Source organism: Gopherus evgoodei, chromosome 9 (assembly GCF_007399415.2).
Source record: "Gopherus evgoodei ecotype Sinaloan lineage chromosome 9, rGopEvg1_v1.p, whole genome shotgun sequence".
Lineage (NCBI taxonomy): Eukaryota > Metazoa > Chordata > Testudines > Testudinidae > Gopherus > Gopherus evgoodei.
This window is the reverse complement of record NC_044330.1, coordinates 98,585,760-98,606,082: the sequence shown is the minus strand read 5'-3', so window position 1 is coordinate 98,606,082 and position 20,323 is coordinate 98,585,760. Positions and strand designations below refer to the sequence as shown.

The window sequence follows — 20,323 nt, the reverse complement described above, 5'->3', positions numbered from 1 at the left end:
TTGACTTAAAGGGTTTTCTTGTAGAAGATTTAAGATGTCAGATTTAAACATGACACTGATAGTATTAGGCAAAGTATGAGAGCAGATTCTTGTAGTAACTGTCATTTTTTCTGACTGCTTATTAATAGTCTTTTGTGATTTATAGTGAATGTTGGGAAGGATATTCAGGTCTATTTATCATTGGAGGAAACATCCTCTTGTTCATAATGTGTATGGATGTCATAATTAGCAGTGGATGCAGCCAAAAGATTTAGCTCTGTTTTTAGTGTCACGTCCTTCAAGATGATCTTTAATTCAAAATAGCTTGAATACTTTTTTTTTATCAATCAAGTGATTTATTACGCAATGAAAAAAAATCATCAGCCATAAAAGTAGCTCATATTAGGCAAAAAACAGATTTCAGACTGAGATTAGAGGTTAATATGAAATATAGAGAAAATTTATTTTTTCACTCCAGTTGGAATTTTTCACTCCAGTTTTAATTTGTCAGGAGGACTCCTTTGTTTCAACATTTGCTTAAATTAATATTTCACAAGACAGATTTCTCCTTGTTGAGAGACTTAATTCACATGTCCTGAAATATAGTGTGTGTCCCTGCATCTGAAAAGAGGTCTGAATGTATCCTACAAATTCATAATTTGCATAGAAATACTGTTTTCTTTTTCAAAAAAGAAAACAGTATTTCAGAATGATTGCTCATTATTGCTATTGGTGACTTCTTATGTATAATTAAGAGTAGTACCAGCAAAGTTAAGGTCTAATGTGTTTTCATTCATTTCTTTGTACTTCTGTGGCCCCTGTTATCAATAATATTTATGTTCTTGACAATCATAAATGTATTTACTATCACCGCCTAAGTCCCCTATGAACAAAGAGAGGCCTGTTCTCCCCATTTCACAACTGGGGAACTGAAGAACAGAGAAGAAATATTTTGCCTGAGGTCACACAGGAAGTCTGTAGGAGAACCAGGAATTGAACCCAAGATTTTAAGTCCGCGGCCGATGCATAACCACAAGACCACCTTTCCCCACAAAGGCAGCATAATAATAATGTCATGTTGAGGGAAGTGTGGCACTATTTATGCCTTAATTCCTTTAATATACAACTGCTAGCAACACTGCACAGTTGCATTCAGCCTCTGATCCTCCACTGCCTAGCACCTTGTATAGTCATTTACCTCTGTGCATAATGGGTTTAGAACTCTACCACTGTTACAAATGTGTGGAAGATTCTGATGGTGGTAGTGTTTTACACCAACTTTGCTAAGGGCTCAGTCCGTCATTGTGGCCAGGTTTACAACAGTCTCCCCCTTTCCCCATCCTGAGAATAGCAAGGGTCCATTTTGGTCACTGCAGAGCTTATGGCAGTCTGAGGGCTTTTCTAAACAGTGACAGCTGCAACAGCCTGCAAGAGGCTGACATACCCCTACGGCATAGGAATGGCTACATTGGCTGTATGCCACCCAGAGATTCCCCATGGCGAGTAAATCTGCAGTAGGCTTCTGAAGTTATGTGCCACCAGAACAGTACAAAGAGGCCACTGCAAAGGACAGAGAATCTATGTAGTGTGAGTGACCATATGTGGTGTAAGGCAGTGCAGAAATCAGCACCTCACTCTCTAGCTTTATACAATTTCTGATTTTAAAAATGGTTTAAATATTGGAAGCGTTCTATAGTGTACATTCCATTGCCAAATCATCCAACTTTCTCACACACTCTGTTTGTAGTTGCGAAAAGTATTTTCCCCCCATTTTTGCACACTTTTTTTAACCTTTTCCCGCTTTCGGGAAAACAAAAAAGAGACAGAATTCAGAGGGGAAAAACCCCTACAAATTCAAAAACTGAAAATGGAAAACTGAAATTAAACCAGTCAAATCAAAACAAAAGGTTTTGGTTTGTTTCAAAATGTTGATTCAAACAGAGTTTTGGTGTTTATTTAATCAAAATTGCTGTTTCTAAGGAAAATTTTGTTGAAAACGTATTTTCCAATGGGAATATTTTTCAGTCAAAAATGCTGAACAACTCTACATATTGTCTCCATAGTTGTCACTGTATATTTTGGATTTTTGCCTTCTTAAAGTGATTGAAAATCATAATCCACAATGCAGTCAATAAATACAGAATTATTCCATTAGTATTTCCTTGGCATTAAGGCAGAATAGACACTTGGCCCCAGTTCTGTTAACACTGAGTCCTAGAAGCTCAGTTCCGGTCCCAAATATATTTAACTGTATTAAAATGCATCATGTGAAATCTGAAGCTGTTCCTATACATGCATGCATGGACGATTTAGCTGATTTTCAGTCTTATGCACCCAAGTTCAGGCCATATGCGACAGAAGTAGAATTAAGGTTTGCCATTATGTGTCCACCCCAAAAGGGGAAATGAAGGTACACTTCTACCCTGATATAACGCTGTCCTTGGGAACCAAAAAATCTTACCACATTATAGGTGAAACCGCATTATATCAGACTTGCTTTGATCCACCAGAGTGCGCAGTCCCACACCCCCGGAGCGCTGCTTTACCGCGTTATATCCAAATTCATGTTATATCGGGTCACGTTATATCGGGATAGAGGTGTATTTTCTCACAAACATACTTGGATTCTTTGGTATAATAAGTGCCGCATTAAACCCATGCTGACACTCTATATTCACTTTAAATTATGAATTATTGTGTATGAATTAGAATATATATATTTACACAGAAGATCCACAGCAAACACTGAGGAAGGGAAATTAGATCTATGTATCAATATATACATCGAGTTTGATGTGGTGGAAATTTGTGTGTTAATATTTATATAATAAAATAGTCCCATTTGACGTTAATGTGTCATGGTGTGACAGCATTCTTGTTCTGCTAAATCCCAACCAAACAGTAGCACTTTGGGGCATCTAACAAATAATATCCATTGACACGTGAATTCAAGGATTTTGCATATTAAGAAGACTATATGGTATTGTATTCTCAGGATCATATCACACCTTCAAAATAGCTTCCCAGCCCTGAGGTTAGTGGGAGTTGCATGCACAAAGCAAGGATATGGGGTGCAGAATTCCCTTATATATGTCAAGTATGTGTAAGAACAGTCTGGAAGGAGAGGGGGGAGTGGTTCTGATTGCAATAGTTCAAAACTCTTTTATGGTTGCCATTAGGACTGTGATATTAGAATTCACTTTCTTCTTCGTTTGTTTGTATTTTCCCAGGTAATTTGATGTGTTGTATCTATACTTTTAATATAGATATGATTAAGAGCAAGAACTCATCACAGACCAAAACTAAAACTAGCAGTAAGGTTTAGATAAGAGTTGGCAGTAGGAGCAGTACTGTGGTTAAAGTCACATTGCAAATGTGTACACACAGTTCCACCTAGGATTTGTGGCTAATGTAATTCTTTATTGGAAGGCTTAACCTTGTTATGGATTCTTGGCAGCTTTTCCCTGCTCTATTCATTACTAATGCAAGCTGTCAATCACTTTAGTTCTGCTTTGACATAGATTGTGGCTCACAGGAGTTAGTTCTGTCATTCTTTTTACTTATTTCATCTTTACTATCCTTTTTTATGGTCTTAAAAGCTGAAAGTACAAAAGATCCTTATGTATATGAATAAAAAAAATCTGTTTCGGTAACTCTATCAGCCTTGTTATAAACAGTCTTTGATTAAAACAGTTGCTTTTGAACACAATAAAATGAGAGTGTGACTTTTTACACTCCACATATTATAAATTATCTTCCTCCTCAAAATAAATCAGAACTCATATTTGCATTACACTGTTCAGGATTGATCCAGGCAGATCAGCTGCCACATCCTGAATAGCATATTATAGATGCCTTCCTCCTTCATGTTTTTTGGCTTGACAGAGGTGTCATAAATGATGTCTTCTTATGCACCAATGTTAGCTAAAGCAACAATTTCCACACCTTATTTCATTTCACTGCGGCTAGGTACTGATTAATACTTTAAAAGGGGCTTGAAACAGGTTTCAAATCCTGTGTCAGCCTGATCTTTGAAAGTTTAGATTTGAGTCCAGCCAGCTAGGCAATAAATAATTTAATACTGACCAATGAGAAGGCAGTGAACAAATCATTCAGAGTGATCCTTCCTTTAAAAAAAAATCTCATGGATGCCATATATAAGTTTGGAGATACAGACATGAGCAATTCATTATAAAAACCATGACAGCTCCCTTTCAAATTAGAAAATCATATTACTTTCTGATAATGGGGCAGGAATAGAAATAAAATAAAACTTCATTATTGAACAGTTACAGTATTAAATTCTGACACTAAATATTAATCAGCAAGGTGTCTCAGTATTATCTACTGGAATATCCAAGGAAACTTTTTCTTAAACATTTGCACAGAATTCACACAAGTAACATCTGTGAGATTTGTGCGATTGTTCTCTGTAGATAGACTTTTTGGGTGAAGATTCTGAAACTCTTACCCTGGTTAGCGGTTTACTCCTCAATCACTCCCACTAGAATGAAGTAGAGTAAATGGGAAGTGCTTAAAGAGTTATGGCAGTCCTCAGTATGAGTAAGGGGATCATAATCTGGCCCATTATTACTGTATTATGATAGTGTCCAAAGGCCTCAACCAGGATTGGGGCCCATAAACATAGCCCCCAAGAGCTTATGGTTTAGATCAGTGGTGGGCAACCTGTGGCCCATGGTCCGCACGTGACCCGAAAACAGGGTAATCCGCTGGTGGGCCGCCAGACAGTTTGTTTACATTTGCACAGCCACCTGCAGCTCTCAGTGGCCAAGGTTTGCCATTTGCCGTTCCCAGCCAATGGGAGTTGTGGGAAGCGGCAGCTGGCACGTCCCATGGGCCGCAGGTTACTCACCACTGGTCTAACTAGACAAAGTCAGACAAAGGGTAGGAGAAGTATTATAATCCCCATTTTTGGAGTGGGAACTGAGGGGAGATTCTCTGATTCCAGTCCAGGGCCCTGAACCATAAGACCAGCCTTTCTCTCACATCTACAGTCTTCTTTTCTATACAAACATCTATCCTAATTCTTTTGTCAGAGGGATAGCCGTGCTAGTCTGGATCTGTAAAAGCAGCAAAGAGTCCTTTGGCACCTTATAGACTAACAGACCTATTGGAGCATGAGCTTTCGTGGGTGAATACCCACTTCATCGGATGCATCTTTGCTACTTTTACTAATTCTTTTGGTTCAACTTTGCCAACAGTTAAGTCGCTTCCAAGACCCAATGCTTCTTGTGAAAATTCATTCCTGGCATTGATGTACCATTAACTCCCTAGTCAAGTCCCATATACATTTTCCCACTTCCAGCAGCAATCTGTTTTCTCGGATATTTACATTTGATTTCACAGAGTATGATTGAACAAATGGTCAGTTTATCACTCCTCTGGGATTCCTAAAAAAAATACTTTTGGTGAATAAACCCATTGTAGAATCTCTAGTCAATTAGCCCTGGTCTACACTGAGGGGGGGATCAATCTAAGTTATGCAACTTCAGCTATGTGAATAATGTAGCTGAAGTTGACATACTTAGATCGACTTACCGTGGTGTCTTCACCACGGTGAGTTGACTGCTGCCGCTCCCCCATCGACTCTACCTGTACCTCTCGTAGCGCTGGAGTACAGGAGTCGAGGGGAGAGCGCTTGGGAGTCGATTTATCACATCTAGACTAGACGCGATTAATCGATCCCCTGCTGGATTGATCGCTGCCTGCCGATTTGGCAGGTAATATAGACATACCCTTAGCTAAATTCTCTTCACAGGAGTTAATGCAGCTAAGTGTGATAGGTGAAAAATGTAGGCAGATGTCTTAGACATTGTTGCTCATTTTTGTCATTTAAGGAGTTTCAGTGCAGTAGTGTGAAGTTACGCAACTGCTTTTTTAAAAGATAAATATATTTACACACTATGGAGTTGATTATTTCACATATTAGAGGTTAATGATTTTTAGAATCAGACATTATCTTGTTGTAACTACCAGGTTTAGTCATGAAAGTCATTTATTAAAATATTAGAGTAAATGATGTGTTGAAAATAATATAAGAACACTCTTGGTGAAAAAAGAATGCTTGAATTGCACATTTTCCCTGCAGAATAGTAAGCCGTGCACATGATAACTCTGCGGCTGCTTCGATGGGTGTTTGAAAAATGAATTGGTGACTTTTGAGAACAGATGAAGTGGAAGTGGGAATTTAAAAATTTAAGCAGATCACCTATAGCACCAAGTGCAGAGAAATAATGTTGGTGTTTTGGATAACTTTGCCGTAGCACCAGGATTGAAACCACAGCAGTGGATTTTAAGGCCTGGTCTTAAGATAGCTGCAACTTCCATTCAAGACAGTTCAGCAACTCTCTGCCTTAGACCCTTGAGATCAACTGGTCCAGTAACCCACTTCTAGATGCTGGTGCCTGGTTTGCTCCATAGGGCCTTTTCTATCAGGTACTTTGTGCTCACCACCACAATGCTGAGTATCAAGTTACACATGAGGTGTCATACACTCATACGCTGTAAAAATTTGTGGCAGGGAGTTTCCCCACATGCACCAACAAAGAGAAAACTAGATCATGGGGCTGGCGGGGGAGGAATGGATGAAAGCTGCTGGAGGCCAACAACAAAGATCAGTTTCCCTCCTACCTGATTCCAGAATCCCTGTCTATGTGCTTCATCCATTGACCACCTGTGTACACCTCATGCTTGCCAGCTGCTCTGGTAGGCAACCACAGATGTGTCTGTGATGGTCTGCGCCAGAAGATGGAGTCAGAGAGGTTGGTCCTGCTGTCAGCTACACTGTGGGTGTAACTCCAATGGCATTAGTCTCACTTAGAGCTGGAGTGAATGAATAGGTAGGGAATCAGGCCTGCAATGTGTAAGTAGCAATGACTAGGAGCATATACCTATAGCGCTGCCTCTGCTGTCATAAAGAGCCTCTTATCAGCACTGTGCCCGATGTGTCTGTTTCTTCTCAGTAAACCCACTTCTGCAGTCACTTGTCATGGTGCAGGCAGTTCACAATCTGCTTCCCTGCAGGGTGCAGCTAGAGTGCAGAGTATTGGGATAGGACAGGGGTCGGCGACCTTTCACAAGTGCTGTGCCGAGTCTTCATTTATTCACTCTAAAGTAAGGTTTCGCGTGCCAGTCATACATTTAAACATTTTTAGAAGGTCTCTTTCTATAAGTCTATAACATATAACTGAACTATTGTTGTACGTAAAGTAAATAAGGTTTTTAAAATGTTTAAGAAACTTCATTTAAAATTAAATTAAAATGCAGAGCCCCCCTGACCGGTGGCCAGGACCCGGGCAGTGTGAGTGCCACTAAAATCAGCTCGAGTGCCACCTTTGGCACATGTGCCATAGGTTGCCTCCCCCTGGGATAGGATCATGTGGTAAAGGAAGAATAAACTGAAAAATAGGACCAAGCACATTGTCCTGCTAACTTGAGAGGCACTCAACTGGGTCTTCAGAGAGCAGGGTTCAGTTCCAAAGCCAGAGTATGTATGATACTTCCAGTATTTGCTTTGTCTGGTCACACTGAAAGCTCTTTGGGGCAAGGACTGTCTCTCACTCTGTGTCTGCATAGCAGGTCCCTGGGGCCTACAATCACAAACAATAGTAATTGACTGTCTTTTATTTGCACGTGCTTTGCCCAGATTGTGTTTCATTCTTTTGTGCAGCAGCAGCATTTTTTTGTTGTTGTTGTTTCAATGAGACAGAAACGTAGTTTGTAAATATTCAGAGACAGAGGGAACACTCAGCATCTACTGGAAAACAACAGCTCAGAGGCCCAAATACCAAAGCTTTCTGCTTCCTCTAGTCACTCTGAGGGCTTGCTTCCTGTTGATAAAATGCTTTAAATCAGTTTCAAACCTCATCCAGGCTGGCATTCTGAGGCTGGAAACTAGCAACACAGCAAAGCTTGCTTTGCATTTCTCTTACAGATGCAAACCTCAGTTTGTTCAGTCCATACTCAACGTGAGTCAGTCCCACTCAAGTAAGCACTACTCCCTTGACTAAATGTTTTCAGGATCAGCCCCAGAATCTTTATAGAAAACCACTTTCTAGGCTTAGAGCCAAAAGTGGCCTCAGGGGAGAGATCAAACTAACCAATATTTTTTCACTGAAAGGCAGATTTTTATTTTTATTTTTTTAAAAAGGAACTATAATCTCTCCATTAAACTCATCTCGCCCTTGGAAATGAGGGGTTTTTTTTCCCCATTCACTTGTGTGTGAAAGGTCTGTATACATTCTTCTCTTCTGCTGAACAGCATTGTTAGAAGGTGATTGTGCGTGGAGCTATATGCAAGATGTTCTTTATCTTTAGCTTTGTGAGATGTTAGGAGAGGCATTTCAGGTGTTATCTGATTGTGTGCATAAGTTTACTCTTAAACGCAAACTACATGATGAAAAATGAATACGTTTACTTTAAAAAAATCTGGTTTGGTAATGATGTCTGCAGCATCAAACAGCCTGATGTAGCCAAGGCATAATCTGATTAGCCTAGATTAAAGACAAATATGACCTCATTGTTGTTTTGTAAGAAAAACATTATTTTGAGTCTGTCCGGTCCCTCCTGCAAGCTTGCCCAGCTATGTTATTCAGTAATGTTTCACCCATGAGATCTTCTCTGGGAACAGTGTGCAACAAGAAAGAAAATAAGGCCAGGTTGGGACTGACATCTATTTCCATGGTTTTGTTCTTGCTCTTTGAGTTCCTTGTCACAGTTACAGACCTCATGTACATGTCTTAGATGTGCACGTACTGGCTACAGTACCTATTCACTTCCAAATACACTTCACAGTATAGGTTACGTTTAAAGGCCTGAATGATCTGAGATCTGGCGACTGAGAGACCAGCCTCTCCCATTTTGATCCATTGTAGGAGTTTTTATCCATTATATCAGATATAATATAGAGTGAACTTTCCACTGCCATCAACAGAGCATTTCTAAGGTGTAGAGCACAGACCTGAGACTCGGGAGACATGGACTATAATTCTGATTTGGCCATTGGCCAGCTGATTGACCTTGGGCAAGTCATGTCAACTCCCTATGCCTCAGTTTCCCCATCTGTAAAATGGGGATAATGGTGCTTTTCTCCTGGATAATGCACTTTGATCTCTACAGAGGAAAACACTAGATAAAAGCAAGGTATTATTATTATTATTATTATTATTATTATTATTATTATTATTATTATTTCATTTGCTCTATGTCATTCAATCAGAACCATATTTGGGAACCCTAAGAGCATCACATAAAGCTTCCATATTTCCTCATAAATATAGCTGGCCAATCATACCAGCAGGTCAGAAAATTGTGAGGTTTCAACATTTGTTTCCATCCTGAATGGGGATGAAAAGTTGAAATACTGAAACTTTTCACAAAACAAAAAGTTCCAAAAATTTTCAATTCAGAAATGTCAATCCAAAACATTTTGACTTTTTCAGATGAAAGTATTTATTATCACATGGACGTGTCAACATTTTGTGGTTTATTTTGATTTTTGGAGACTGAAAAATTTCGGTTTTCCCATTCAGTTTAGAGATTTTCAGGGATTTGTCTCCTTTTCTCTCCCTTTTCTTACCTTATTTCCACTGGAAAGCAGGGGGAAAGGTGGGAAGTGTGATCTGTTGGGAAGAACCTAGTTGTCACCCATTTTTACTGTTTCCCCCTTTTTCTAGTTGGAAAGCAGGTTTTTCCTCATATTCCAACACTTTCTTACTGTTTTCTGTATTTTACTAGTTAGAAAGCAGAGGGAAAAATTGAAAAATTAGTTTTTGTCACAAGAGGGAACGTCCCCCTCCCCAAAACAAAATCCCAAAACTGAAAAGGAAAACTGGAATTTTGGAGTTTGCAAAAATTGAAATGAAGCACAAAATGTCTAATTCATTTTCAAATTCAGTAATGCCCAAAAAAGTCATTAAAAATTGTCAAAATCACCATATTCCTAAAATTTTGATGTTGGTTAACCCATTTTTTTTCTGGTGGGTAAAAATGTTCTTGTGATTTTATTTTTTTTTTACCAGTTCTACTATTAATTTATTGGAGTGAAATTTCCTGGGTTGGGTTTGGTTTGGCTGGATTTTTGTTTGGGTTTTAAAAAATACTTTTGTGCATTTAATGAGCAACTAAAGTTAGGGATCTGTCACTACCCAAGTGGATAGTTTGTTTGATAATGAACCACAAAGCACCCAGATGTTTTGTCAGTGGACACAAGACACATTTGTAAATATAACAAAACTATTAAAATGGCAGGGCGGGTACCTAATCCGACTTTCATCCTGCATTTTTGGAACCTCCATTCTTAGGCCTCAATTCAGCAAAGTACTTTTAACGTGTTCTTAACTATAAGCATGGGCTTAAGTCACCTTGACTTCAATAGGAATAAGCACTTTTCCTGACTAGGGATGCTTTCCCAAATAAGGGCCAAAGTGAGTAAAGTTTGGTGCTCATACCTGGGTCAGTGACAAGTAAGAAACAATTTGTTAATATTGTGATAAGTTCATGATCACTTAGGAATTTGATGGTTGCTGCTATACTGGAAACTGTGGCTACTCAAGCCTTAACGGCTATGTCAGGGATAGATGATTAGACCCTTCGGTTCCAGAAAGCATCAATCTCTATCTTTAGATCCAAAGGAGAATCTGCACTAGCTATTAAAAAAGGAACTTTAATGCAAATCTGGACAGTCCTGATTTCATCCAACAGAGGGCAGTGGTGCACATACATGTTCGTTTATTACATGCATCATTAAATTTGCCATGTTGCTAGCATGCTTGAAACTTGCAAGTTACAACTTCATTTGGAATGTTTTTCTTTCCTGTCCAAGAAGGGCCCTTTTCATCTGCATAGTTCACTTGAGAGGTAATCATTAACGTTTAGATTAGAAGCGGAATCTCTTTAAGGATGGGAGGACATGCTGTGAGCAGACTTTTCCACTCCCACTAGTGGTGAGAGGGGAGGGGCATTGCAATGCTTAAAGAGATAATTACCTTCCCAGCCATGGGGTGACATATTGGGTGTACAAACAGCTAAGTACATGGGTGGAAAGAGAGAGTAAGTTAGAAAGAGGGAAGAATTAAGGGGTAGATATGGCTGCCACTGAAGTCAAGGGCAACATTTCCACTGAATATAGTGGAAATGGAATCAGACAAAGAATTTTTATGGACCTCACCCAGACCAAATGCGTTGGTTACTGCATCTTTCTTGTGAGAGTTCCTCATGTACTCACCTACACTGACCTGGTTTGTTTGGGGTCAGGGAGAGCACTTCCACACATGGCTGGAGTCCTTGGAAAAAAGGAGACTAGAAAGTTAAGAGAGGGTAAAATAAGGATTATTGCTCACAGAAAACTCCTAGGCTTGCAAAGATGTGTCTGTATGGGATTCACACATCATCTGATATATTAATGTGAAGTATTGGATACTCATAAAGGAGTACTAGCAAATTGTGTCAGTTTTCAAGCACTTTGCTTTGTCAGCTTCACCAAATTTAAAATCAATCAGCTGCAGTATAGATCCGTTGAACAGACATAAAATCTTATGGTTATCTCTCTGAGAACAATCTGAAAATTAAAAATGAGTTTTTAAAGACCCTCATTGGCAAACTTCCATAATACTAAAAACGGGGTTCCTTTACACCCCTTGGTGTTAAAATAAATGCTAAAAAGATGACACCAGAAGGTCTTTTCATAAATTGGAAAGGGAGTGGGGGTGTGCTGAAAAGTAAGTGCTCTAGGAATGTTCATTCCAACAGGAGCTCCATGTCCTTACTACACGGTCACAAGCAATGGTGGAAAAACCTACAAATAAAGACTCCGTGGAAACTCTGGAGGGTTGTCATAAATATGTAGCTTTTGTATCCTACAGTGTAAAGCAGTCATTTAAAATAAAGCATTATGTCCAATATTAGTTGCCTAATGTCTCTCATTTGGACATCAATTATAAATGTACTGACAAAAAATGAAGAGACCATTTTTTGCGTTTGTACGTTATTTAAGTATGAGTGTTAGTTTTTGCAACCCTCACGCTAATAAGCTCAGGCTTGTGGCACTAAGCTCTTTCTCATTGGGTTGTTGTTATTATTATTATTTATTATTAACAGCATCATAAATGTGTCCCATGAGGCATGAATCCAAAGTATTTACAAATGATGGCTGGATCGTTCAGTCCTTACTGAGCAAAATTCCCATTTGAGACTTTGTGGAGTCAAAATGAAGTGAGTACCGAAAGTACCAAGGTCATCACCATCAGTTTTCCTAGGTTAGACTTTTAAAATAAAAATTGGTCAAACAGCATTTTCAGCTGAACATCTGTCTTTCCCCACAGTGGCCTTCCTTTGCAGACAGCACACAATGCAGTTTTAGCACATTCCAGCGGAGGCTCTGGGAGCTCCAGTGAGTCCGAGAGCAGCTCCGAGTCCGATTCCGACAGCGAAAGCAGCTCCAGTGATAGTGAGTGTAACGAAGAGTCACGCAGCGCAACTCCAGAGGTAAAGCTATGAATTCAAGCCCCTTCTCCCAGCACACTCTCAGGAAAAAGCCTGGTCACTGAAAGCCAAATCCTTTTATCTTTCAGAAAACATAGAAGTCCCATTCTGTTTACTCTTGTTTGCTTTCTTCTCCCTTTATACTATCAAACACATGATCCACAAACTCATTTTAGCTTTGGGGAAAACCTTCTGGTCCACGTTTCAGTTACTTCAGAGAAATATTTAGATTTTTGCCCAGTACCAGAGAAGATTTTATTGGCATAGTATTTGTCTGGGACTAAGGAAAGGCAACATGACAAAAAATACATCTTCAGGGACTTGGTTAACTTTTTCGTTGTATTAAATTTCTCCAGGGCCACATTGTAAACTAGATGAGGAAGCCTAATTAACTATAAATACTATAGTAAAAGTAGCAATAACCACTGGTTGACTGAAATAAAAAGGCTGTGTTAAAAATGTAGTTGTGGTTTAAACTAAAATGCATTGCTTCTCTAAGATTTGTTCTCTATCGTTCTTCGATCTAGCCTGAACCTCCCTCAACAAACAAGTGGCAGCTGGATAAATGGCTAAATAAAGTGAATCCCCATAACAAAACCATTATCAACAACCAAAATGAGACTCATAGTGAGAACAGTTCTCAGTCTCAAAGCAACCAACAGACTGAAGGACAAAACAAAGGGAAGCTTAATAACAGTCTGCCCCAGACCGATTCCAAAGACAGAGCCATCCGTAGTCCCATCCGGGAGAAAGCCAAACCACGAGTTGCCCAGAAAACTCCAGAGGCAAAAAGCTCCAAGCAGAAGTCACCAGCTCATAATGAACCAACTTCACAAAGGACTCCTGGGAAAAAGCAGCCCAAAAAGGTAGAAAGGACTTCCAGTGTAGAAGAGTATAACTGGCCCAAACCAAATAATACCAGCAACACTCCCAAAGAAAAAGATACACAGGAACCACCAGAGCAACCAAAGGTTCGCACAAAAGCAGCAGCTGGAAAGACAGCTCCAAGAAAAGAACCAAGGACTAGCACCGGACTTGCTTCTGAGAAGAAAAAGTACAGAGGCCCTAGCAAAACTGTCCCAAAATCCCGTGAATTTATTGAAACTGATTCGTCTACTTCTGATTCAAACACAGACCAGGAAGAGAGCCTGCAGGCTAAAATATTACCAGCTTTCAGTGGGCCTGCCAATGGCATCAAAGTAAAGGACTCCAATAGCAACATCCTCAGCGTAAGTAGTTTAACTAGCAACAGCAGCAACACATCAATAGACCAGACCAGCAATGATTTAGAGGAACAACTCTTTTCACCGATCCCAATTGTGCAAAATGAACTTCTGTCCCCACTGAGGGAATATGAAGAACTCAAATCCCTCTGGGTGAAAATAGATCTTAGTTTACTCTCTAGAATACCTGGACAAGAGCCTTGTGAGACAATGACTGTGAAAACTGAACCACGAGAGGCAAATGTGAAGCACAGGCGACAATCTCGAGAGTCCCCCACCGCAGCAGCTGAAAAGCCCTCCACAAAATCCAAAAGGAAGCACAAGGTAAGTAATTTTTATAGTCCAAGGGAAACCACTCCATATCTGTGTGTCAGCTGGGTAGGTACCAGATCGAACCTTAGTAGGGTGACCAGATGTCCTGATTTTATAGGGACAGTCCCGATTTTTGGGTCTTTTTCTTATATAGGCTCCTGTTACCCCCCGTCCCGATTTTTCACACTTGCTGTCTGGTCACCCTAAACCTCAGTCATCTGCATTTCTTCATATCTGACCCAAAACCTCTCTGCAAAGATTTAATTGAAGAAACAATTCTGTAGAGAGGTATCCGATTGCTAAGACATGATTGTTTTTTTACAAAAGATGCTATACTACATTTACCAATGCATTGTGAATTTTCATCATAAACAATTTAAAACCAAACTCTAACTGTCAAAATCAATGAACAATATATGTTTGGTAATGTGTCTTCTGTGCTTTTCCATTGTGATTGCTCACTTTCCCATTCGTATGCAATGGTCAGTAATTTGCAGTGGGATTCCCAAGAACTAGTGCAAATTACTGAGGTTTGAGTGTAACTAGAAAATGTGACTTCTGTTTAGAAGGAAGATTTTTATTGTCTGGAGAGTTACAAGCTGATTCACACTGATTTAGGCACTGCTTCATTCAAGTCAATGGAGTTGTGCTGGCTTATGCCACTGGTGAATTCTGACTTTAAAAATATAATTTTGTTATATAAACAAATGTGATTTATAGAAATATGATTTGCTTAATTAGCTGCTCCCTCTTTGCAATTACCTGCAACGCCGAATATATTTGGACTTAAGGGACTATGTTTTATCATGTGTTTTATGTTATTTATGCCCAAGGGTACCCTCTCTTGTGGGATATGACAGTATGCTTCAAACTAAAATGTGCTTTCAGAAAAGAAAGGAAGGTTTTATATCATAAATGAATTTTTGTAGAAGGATTTTCCAGCTGAAATGGTTATGCACTGATCTCTCCGAGAAAAGACATCATTTAAGATTTTTATACTCCAAATTTTATAAATCATTGGAAATGTGACTTCAGCTGTCAGTTCTACTGGCCTCCTGAACTGCATTAAAATGCTGATTTAGAGTAGTCTGATGATAGAAGGAGGGAGTTAGTGCATGATAAAGGCTTGCGGCCCTTACTCCTGTGAATACTCACATTGACTTAAGTGGGAATAGTCATGAGTAAGGTCTGCAGGAGCTGAATCTCTAGTTTTACTCTGGCCTATGAATTAAAATTATGCAGAAAGAAAGGCATTTTGTGAATGTGTATTTTGTGTGCATGCACCTGTGCTGGGGTTTATGCGAATAATACGTTAATAACTTGTAGAATTGCTAACTCAGTGGGGCGATAGGCAGGAAGAATCCTGGCCAGAAGAAGACTACAGTACTGGTAGCTAAACCTGGGGCTCAAGGAAAATGATGGTTATCTAAAAGAGTTGGGGGAACCTCCTCACTGCATTAGCTGGGACTCTGGATCAGGAACTGCCAGGACGGAAAGGTACACTCTCTGGGGTGCTTGGGCGTTCCGCTAGAATGAAAATACTCAGCTGAGTATTAAAATAGACCGTTCCCTTCCATTTTGATTGTTGCATGCTCATCAGTATCGCTGCTCACGGTGACGCAGGAGGAAGCAAGTCAATTAGGGTTTGTGCTGCACGTGTTTAAAACATGGCATGAAGAGGCTGATTTGGGTTTCGAAATCATTTTATTTAAAGATTTATTTAAGGCACAAGCACATGAGCTTGAGACGGTATGAAGGTTCCAGTGATAGAGCAGTAATCAGCTTTACTTGTATCTTCTTAGTTCAGGCACTGAGGTCATGCAACAGGGAATCTGTCAAGGTAAATTTTGAACCATCTACCCCTTGCTAATCACTACCACTTTAGGGCTCAGGTCTGCAGCCTCTCAGTCATCTGACTAATCCTTACTCATTAAAGTTGTCTCATTAACTTCAAGTATATTAATGAGTAAAAGATATTCATGTGAATAAGATTTTGCAGGATCAGGTCCTGAGATCTTGATTATTTATTCATTATGATGCAATACAGAAGCACACTATAGTAAAGTGAGGCATTTGCTTTACAATTATTCAGCTGGGTTAGTTGTTATATAACTTAGTCATGTGTTTGCAACACAGATCACCACATTTAGGGCTTTTTTTTTTAGTTATTTTCACTTCTCTTAGATATCAGTATTTTAGCTGCTGCTACTACAAAGGAAATATGCTGAGATTCTTGACTTTCTCTCAATGGTAAGGTGAATTTGTGCTTAGATGCTGCCTTTTTTAAGCTGTTCTTGTTTTGTTCAAGCAGTCTGAAAGCTTGGAAACATTTGGTGAAACCAAGAAACAGCGTCTGGAGGACACCTCAGCCTCATGCCTGCTCCCACCATGTATTTCTCCAATACCTAATCACAGATTAACCAGCACTAAAGAGTAAGTATTTCTTACTACTGAGCTGTGATTTAATAACTGTACTTTTCAAAAGCATTTGTTATGGAACTCTGTGAGAAAGCATGGATGTTGCCCAGTGGCGTGGTGTCATGTAGAGGGATCCGTGTTTTCTGAATGGACTTGAGCTATCCTTTTGCTGGGCTTGCAGAAACCACAATATCACCGAGGCACTGAAGTGTGGATATACACATGTATCCTGTCCTCTCAGCCAGGTCCATGCTGCCCTGATTATCCCTACCCTGAACACCGGGAGTTTTCTACTGAAAAAGAAATCTGTTTTCTGAAGGCCAAATCTTGGTTTTACTGAAAGCGACAGTGGTTTTGCCATTAACCTCAGTGGGATCAGGATTTGCCCCTTATAAATAGACGTGTAAAATAAAATGATATTTTTGTGACAGAATTGTCTGATTCTAGTTAAGGAACAAAGTCCTTATTCTAGATATGATTCCACCTCCACTAAGAGCAGTCCTGCTAAATGCCTAGTGGAGTCCTGGCATGTTAACCTCATACAATACAAAGCTAGTAGAAAGTACTTAACTTTAAGTAGCACTTTATTTTTGCAGGGTACATATAACCATATAATTGGTGTCTCTCTGAAGTATTGCATTTTGTTTGAAATGGCTATAATGCATCAGCAATCAGGCACCGCATGAATGACATTGAATATTATTATAATCACAGGATTAACACTCTGTAAATAGAGAGAAAGCCTATCAGTTTTGCGCTTTATTGGCTTCAGAGGTATAACTTCTGATTTCCACTGGTGCAAGCAAAGATTCAGGCCCAGAAAGTACATGATCTTGGGGAAAAGGTATCATAGTGACAATATTTAAATTTATGAAGAAGTTCTGAAATTAATTTTTTAATTTGCATCTTTTAAAGCCATTATGAAGTCTACAGAGCAGATTATAATCTTATTTATACTGCTTTAGTTACAGAGTAACTCCACTTTGTCCAGATTTACAGCACTGAAAATTAGATCAGAGTCTGATCCTCTGTGTTGTTGAGTCTGGAAAAGGCAGATGATTTGCAGGTGATGGTGTGGTGCATAATATGTTACACATTTAGTAAGCATCATGATGGGTGTTCCCAGTTGTCATTCCTGAAAATATGAGCTGAGATATATTGAAGAGGGAATTAAAAATTATCCATCCCCACCACTTCCATTATCCATTAAAAAAAAATTCTTTTCCTGTCTCAAATAAGCCCTAGGGATCCACCCCCAACCTGATGTTTCCTAATTTGAGCTTGTTTTCCAGGTCATTAATTTGATTCCTTAGAGCTTTCAAGCCTTTGGTATTCTCGGTTAAAATATAATTGTGTCCATCAGTAGTTATTTCCATATGTTAGCGTTTTCCCTCACCCACTGTGAATTGTGAACCAAAATTATTGACTCCTTAGTCACTGATGTGATTGAGGCCTGGATCACATCGAGTTCATTATTTATATTTTCCGAGTTCATTTTAAACAAATCCTGTGTTGTTTGATAATTCAGGCCTGCAACTCCCAGTGATGTGCAGTTGAATGTAGATCAACCCTGATCCCAAGACTAGGGGATTGAATGTGTAATGACAAATTTCTGCATAGCCCCAGATAATTTTTAAGCATTCAGGAGCAGTTCTATTTTCCATCAGGGATAAAGTACAAAAAATGAGTCCAACTAATCACTGATTCGAAGGTAAGGGGAAAATAACGCGGCAGTGGCAAAATGGTAAAAGAGAGCCTTATCACTTAAGTTCGAAATTTTATTCCCAAAGGTTCTACATATTAATACAGTAGAGCCTTGATAATCAGTATTTAATTATTCTGAGAACAATTGTGATATAGCAAGTAAAGCCCAATCCTACAATCGTGTCTGAGTGAATTAATCTTTGCCTGTATGCAGATCCCCATTGGGCACAGGGATCCACCCACACAGATCCGATTGAAGTATCAGGATCCAGAGGGTTATATTTTAAAAAGTATTTAGGTGCCTAGCAATGCAATAGGTGCCTACTAGGATTTTCAAGAGTGCCTAATTACCTTTAAACCTGACCTTCAGTGAACAGAAACAACAGAACAAGCAACGATACCATATCACAAAGACAGGTTTTTAGAAAGCCACATGCATCGATGTTTTGGCAATGAAATGCCTAATTTGCACATGCTGTTTCCATAACTGCAGAAGTAAACTGGGTGTTTGCATTCTCAGATGGTCAGTTATGCACCTAATAACCACTTGCACACACAAATACCCCATTTTTATTATGCAGCCATAGTAATTGCATAAACAATTAGGTATCCATGTGCTTGTATATTCTCATACATAAGCCTTTTCTCAGGTCTGAACCAAGATATACTATATATAATTATTTTAATAATTACAGTTCAATTTTAATTAATTCTAATATGTCATAATGTGCTAGCGAATGTATTCTTAGTAACATGAAATCTCCCTATTACACTAGGGGATTGAAGTCAATGGGAGTCTTTCCGTTCACTTGTGGGTTTAGGGTAATTCCCTAGGATACTAAATCTTTCTGAAAAGTGGGAGGAGACAACCTTTTTTTTTTTTACTGTGAATTGTAAAGTTTGTAGGTTAGGGAGGATCGGATGCATTAATTTTATATATACTTGATGAAAATTGTATTAACTCCATCTTGGTTTTTCATTTCAGGGCAGACAAATAACATTTTTTGTACAATCTTTCCTTATTAAGTCCACAGGGTAACAGAAACAGAGAGGAGAGAGTATTTAGTGGTTCAGAAATTAAGTATTGTATTCCTAGAGTATAGGATCTCAAGTTGACCTAAATATCTGATTTCTAGAGATTGCTTTGGACACTAAGCATACAGAGCTTTTTTTTTTCAATTTAATAGATCAGCCAACCATTTTGCACTAGCAATTTTATTTTTGTTATTATTTTATTATCTTTGTTAATACAGTTATTTACTTGCAAGAGCAATTTTGCAGGTGTAATTAATTGCACATGCAGGTGATGGCAATTAATGTCTAACTACCTAATTTATGGGCACAGTCCAGTTATTAGACAGCTACTTGCCAGCATTTGTACATGTGTAATGTCTCCAGCAGTTATTTGCAGATATGGGAGCCTGGTTTTCAAATTAAGCCCATACAGTCCAAACATGCACAACATCTAGCAGACAAGAGTCTGTCTTAAGCAATCATTTTAGACTATTTCCAAGATTTTCAGGATAGGTTTGTTTGACCTTTAGTTAAAGATGCACCTGTACTAGGCAACATATATTTGCTGGTCCCTTGGGTAGTCACAACAGCTTTCATTATAGTGTTGTTCACAATAAAACTACCTTAGTACATCTGTGACAAAGACTTCAGCTTAATTCAGTTGCTGCCACATGGTCCTACCTAATGTGAGAGTGACCTTTCCCTGCTAACCCCCTGCAGAAGATTAGATACGCCATCAGTGTGAAGCTTTTCTTTGGGGACAGGGAGAGTGGAAGGAAGGTAAAGCCAAGTGATTGGCATAGACAATGGCTTTGTCTCACTAATGGGCCAGAGATACTATAGCAGACTACAATGAGTGGATAAAGTAAGGGTAAAGAATGGCCCCTTGAAATTCAAGAGTAGATGAAAATTCTTCATCCTTCATACGCTGACTCCCTTGTGGCTTGCTTCATACCCTACAATAAACAAGGCTGAAAAAACCAGACAGGGAGACTTCTCATTCCTTGTTAATTGGCCTCCTCTGACACAAAGATTAAACCCTGCAGCCACAAGACCATCAGTTCTGCTTGTATTTTTTCATGCATTTTTACGTCTCTCACTTGATTATCAATATAATTTAACTAACGATGATGTCAGCAAATTAAATCATTGAGTCCGGGTGATTATTGCAA

General features: G+C 39.0%; 1 protein-coding gene across 2 annotated transcripts in view; it reads left to right on the top strand.

Annotated features, from left to right (window-relative positions):
* AFF2 (AF4/FMR2 family member 2) overlaps positions 1-20,323 on the top strand; it is a 402,517-nt gene that overhangs the window by 354,503 nt on the left and 27,691 nt on the right. Inside the window, exons 10-12 of one of the 2 annotated variants that reach the window (XM_030576098.1) lie at positions 12,321-12,483; positions 13,008-14,027; positions 16,327-16,448. In XM_030576098.1, coding sequence (XP_030431958.1) covers positions 12,321-12,483; positions 13,008-14,027; positions 16,327-16,448 — 1,305 coding nt within the window. Of the gene's footprint in view, positions 1-12,320; positions 12,484-13,007; positions 14,028-16,323; positions 16,449-20,323 lie in introns of both variants that reach the window. The other variant, XM_030576097.1, reaches the window with a different exon arrangement.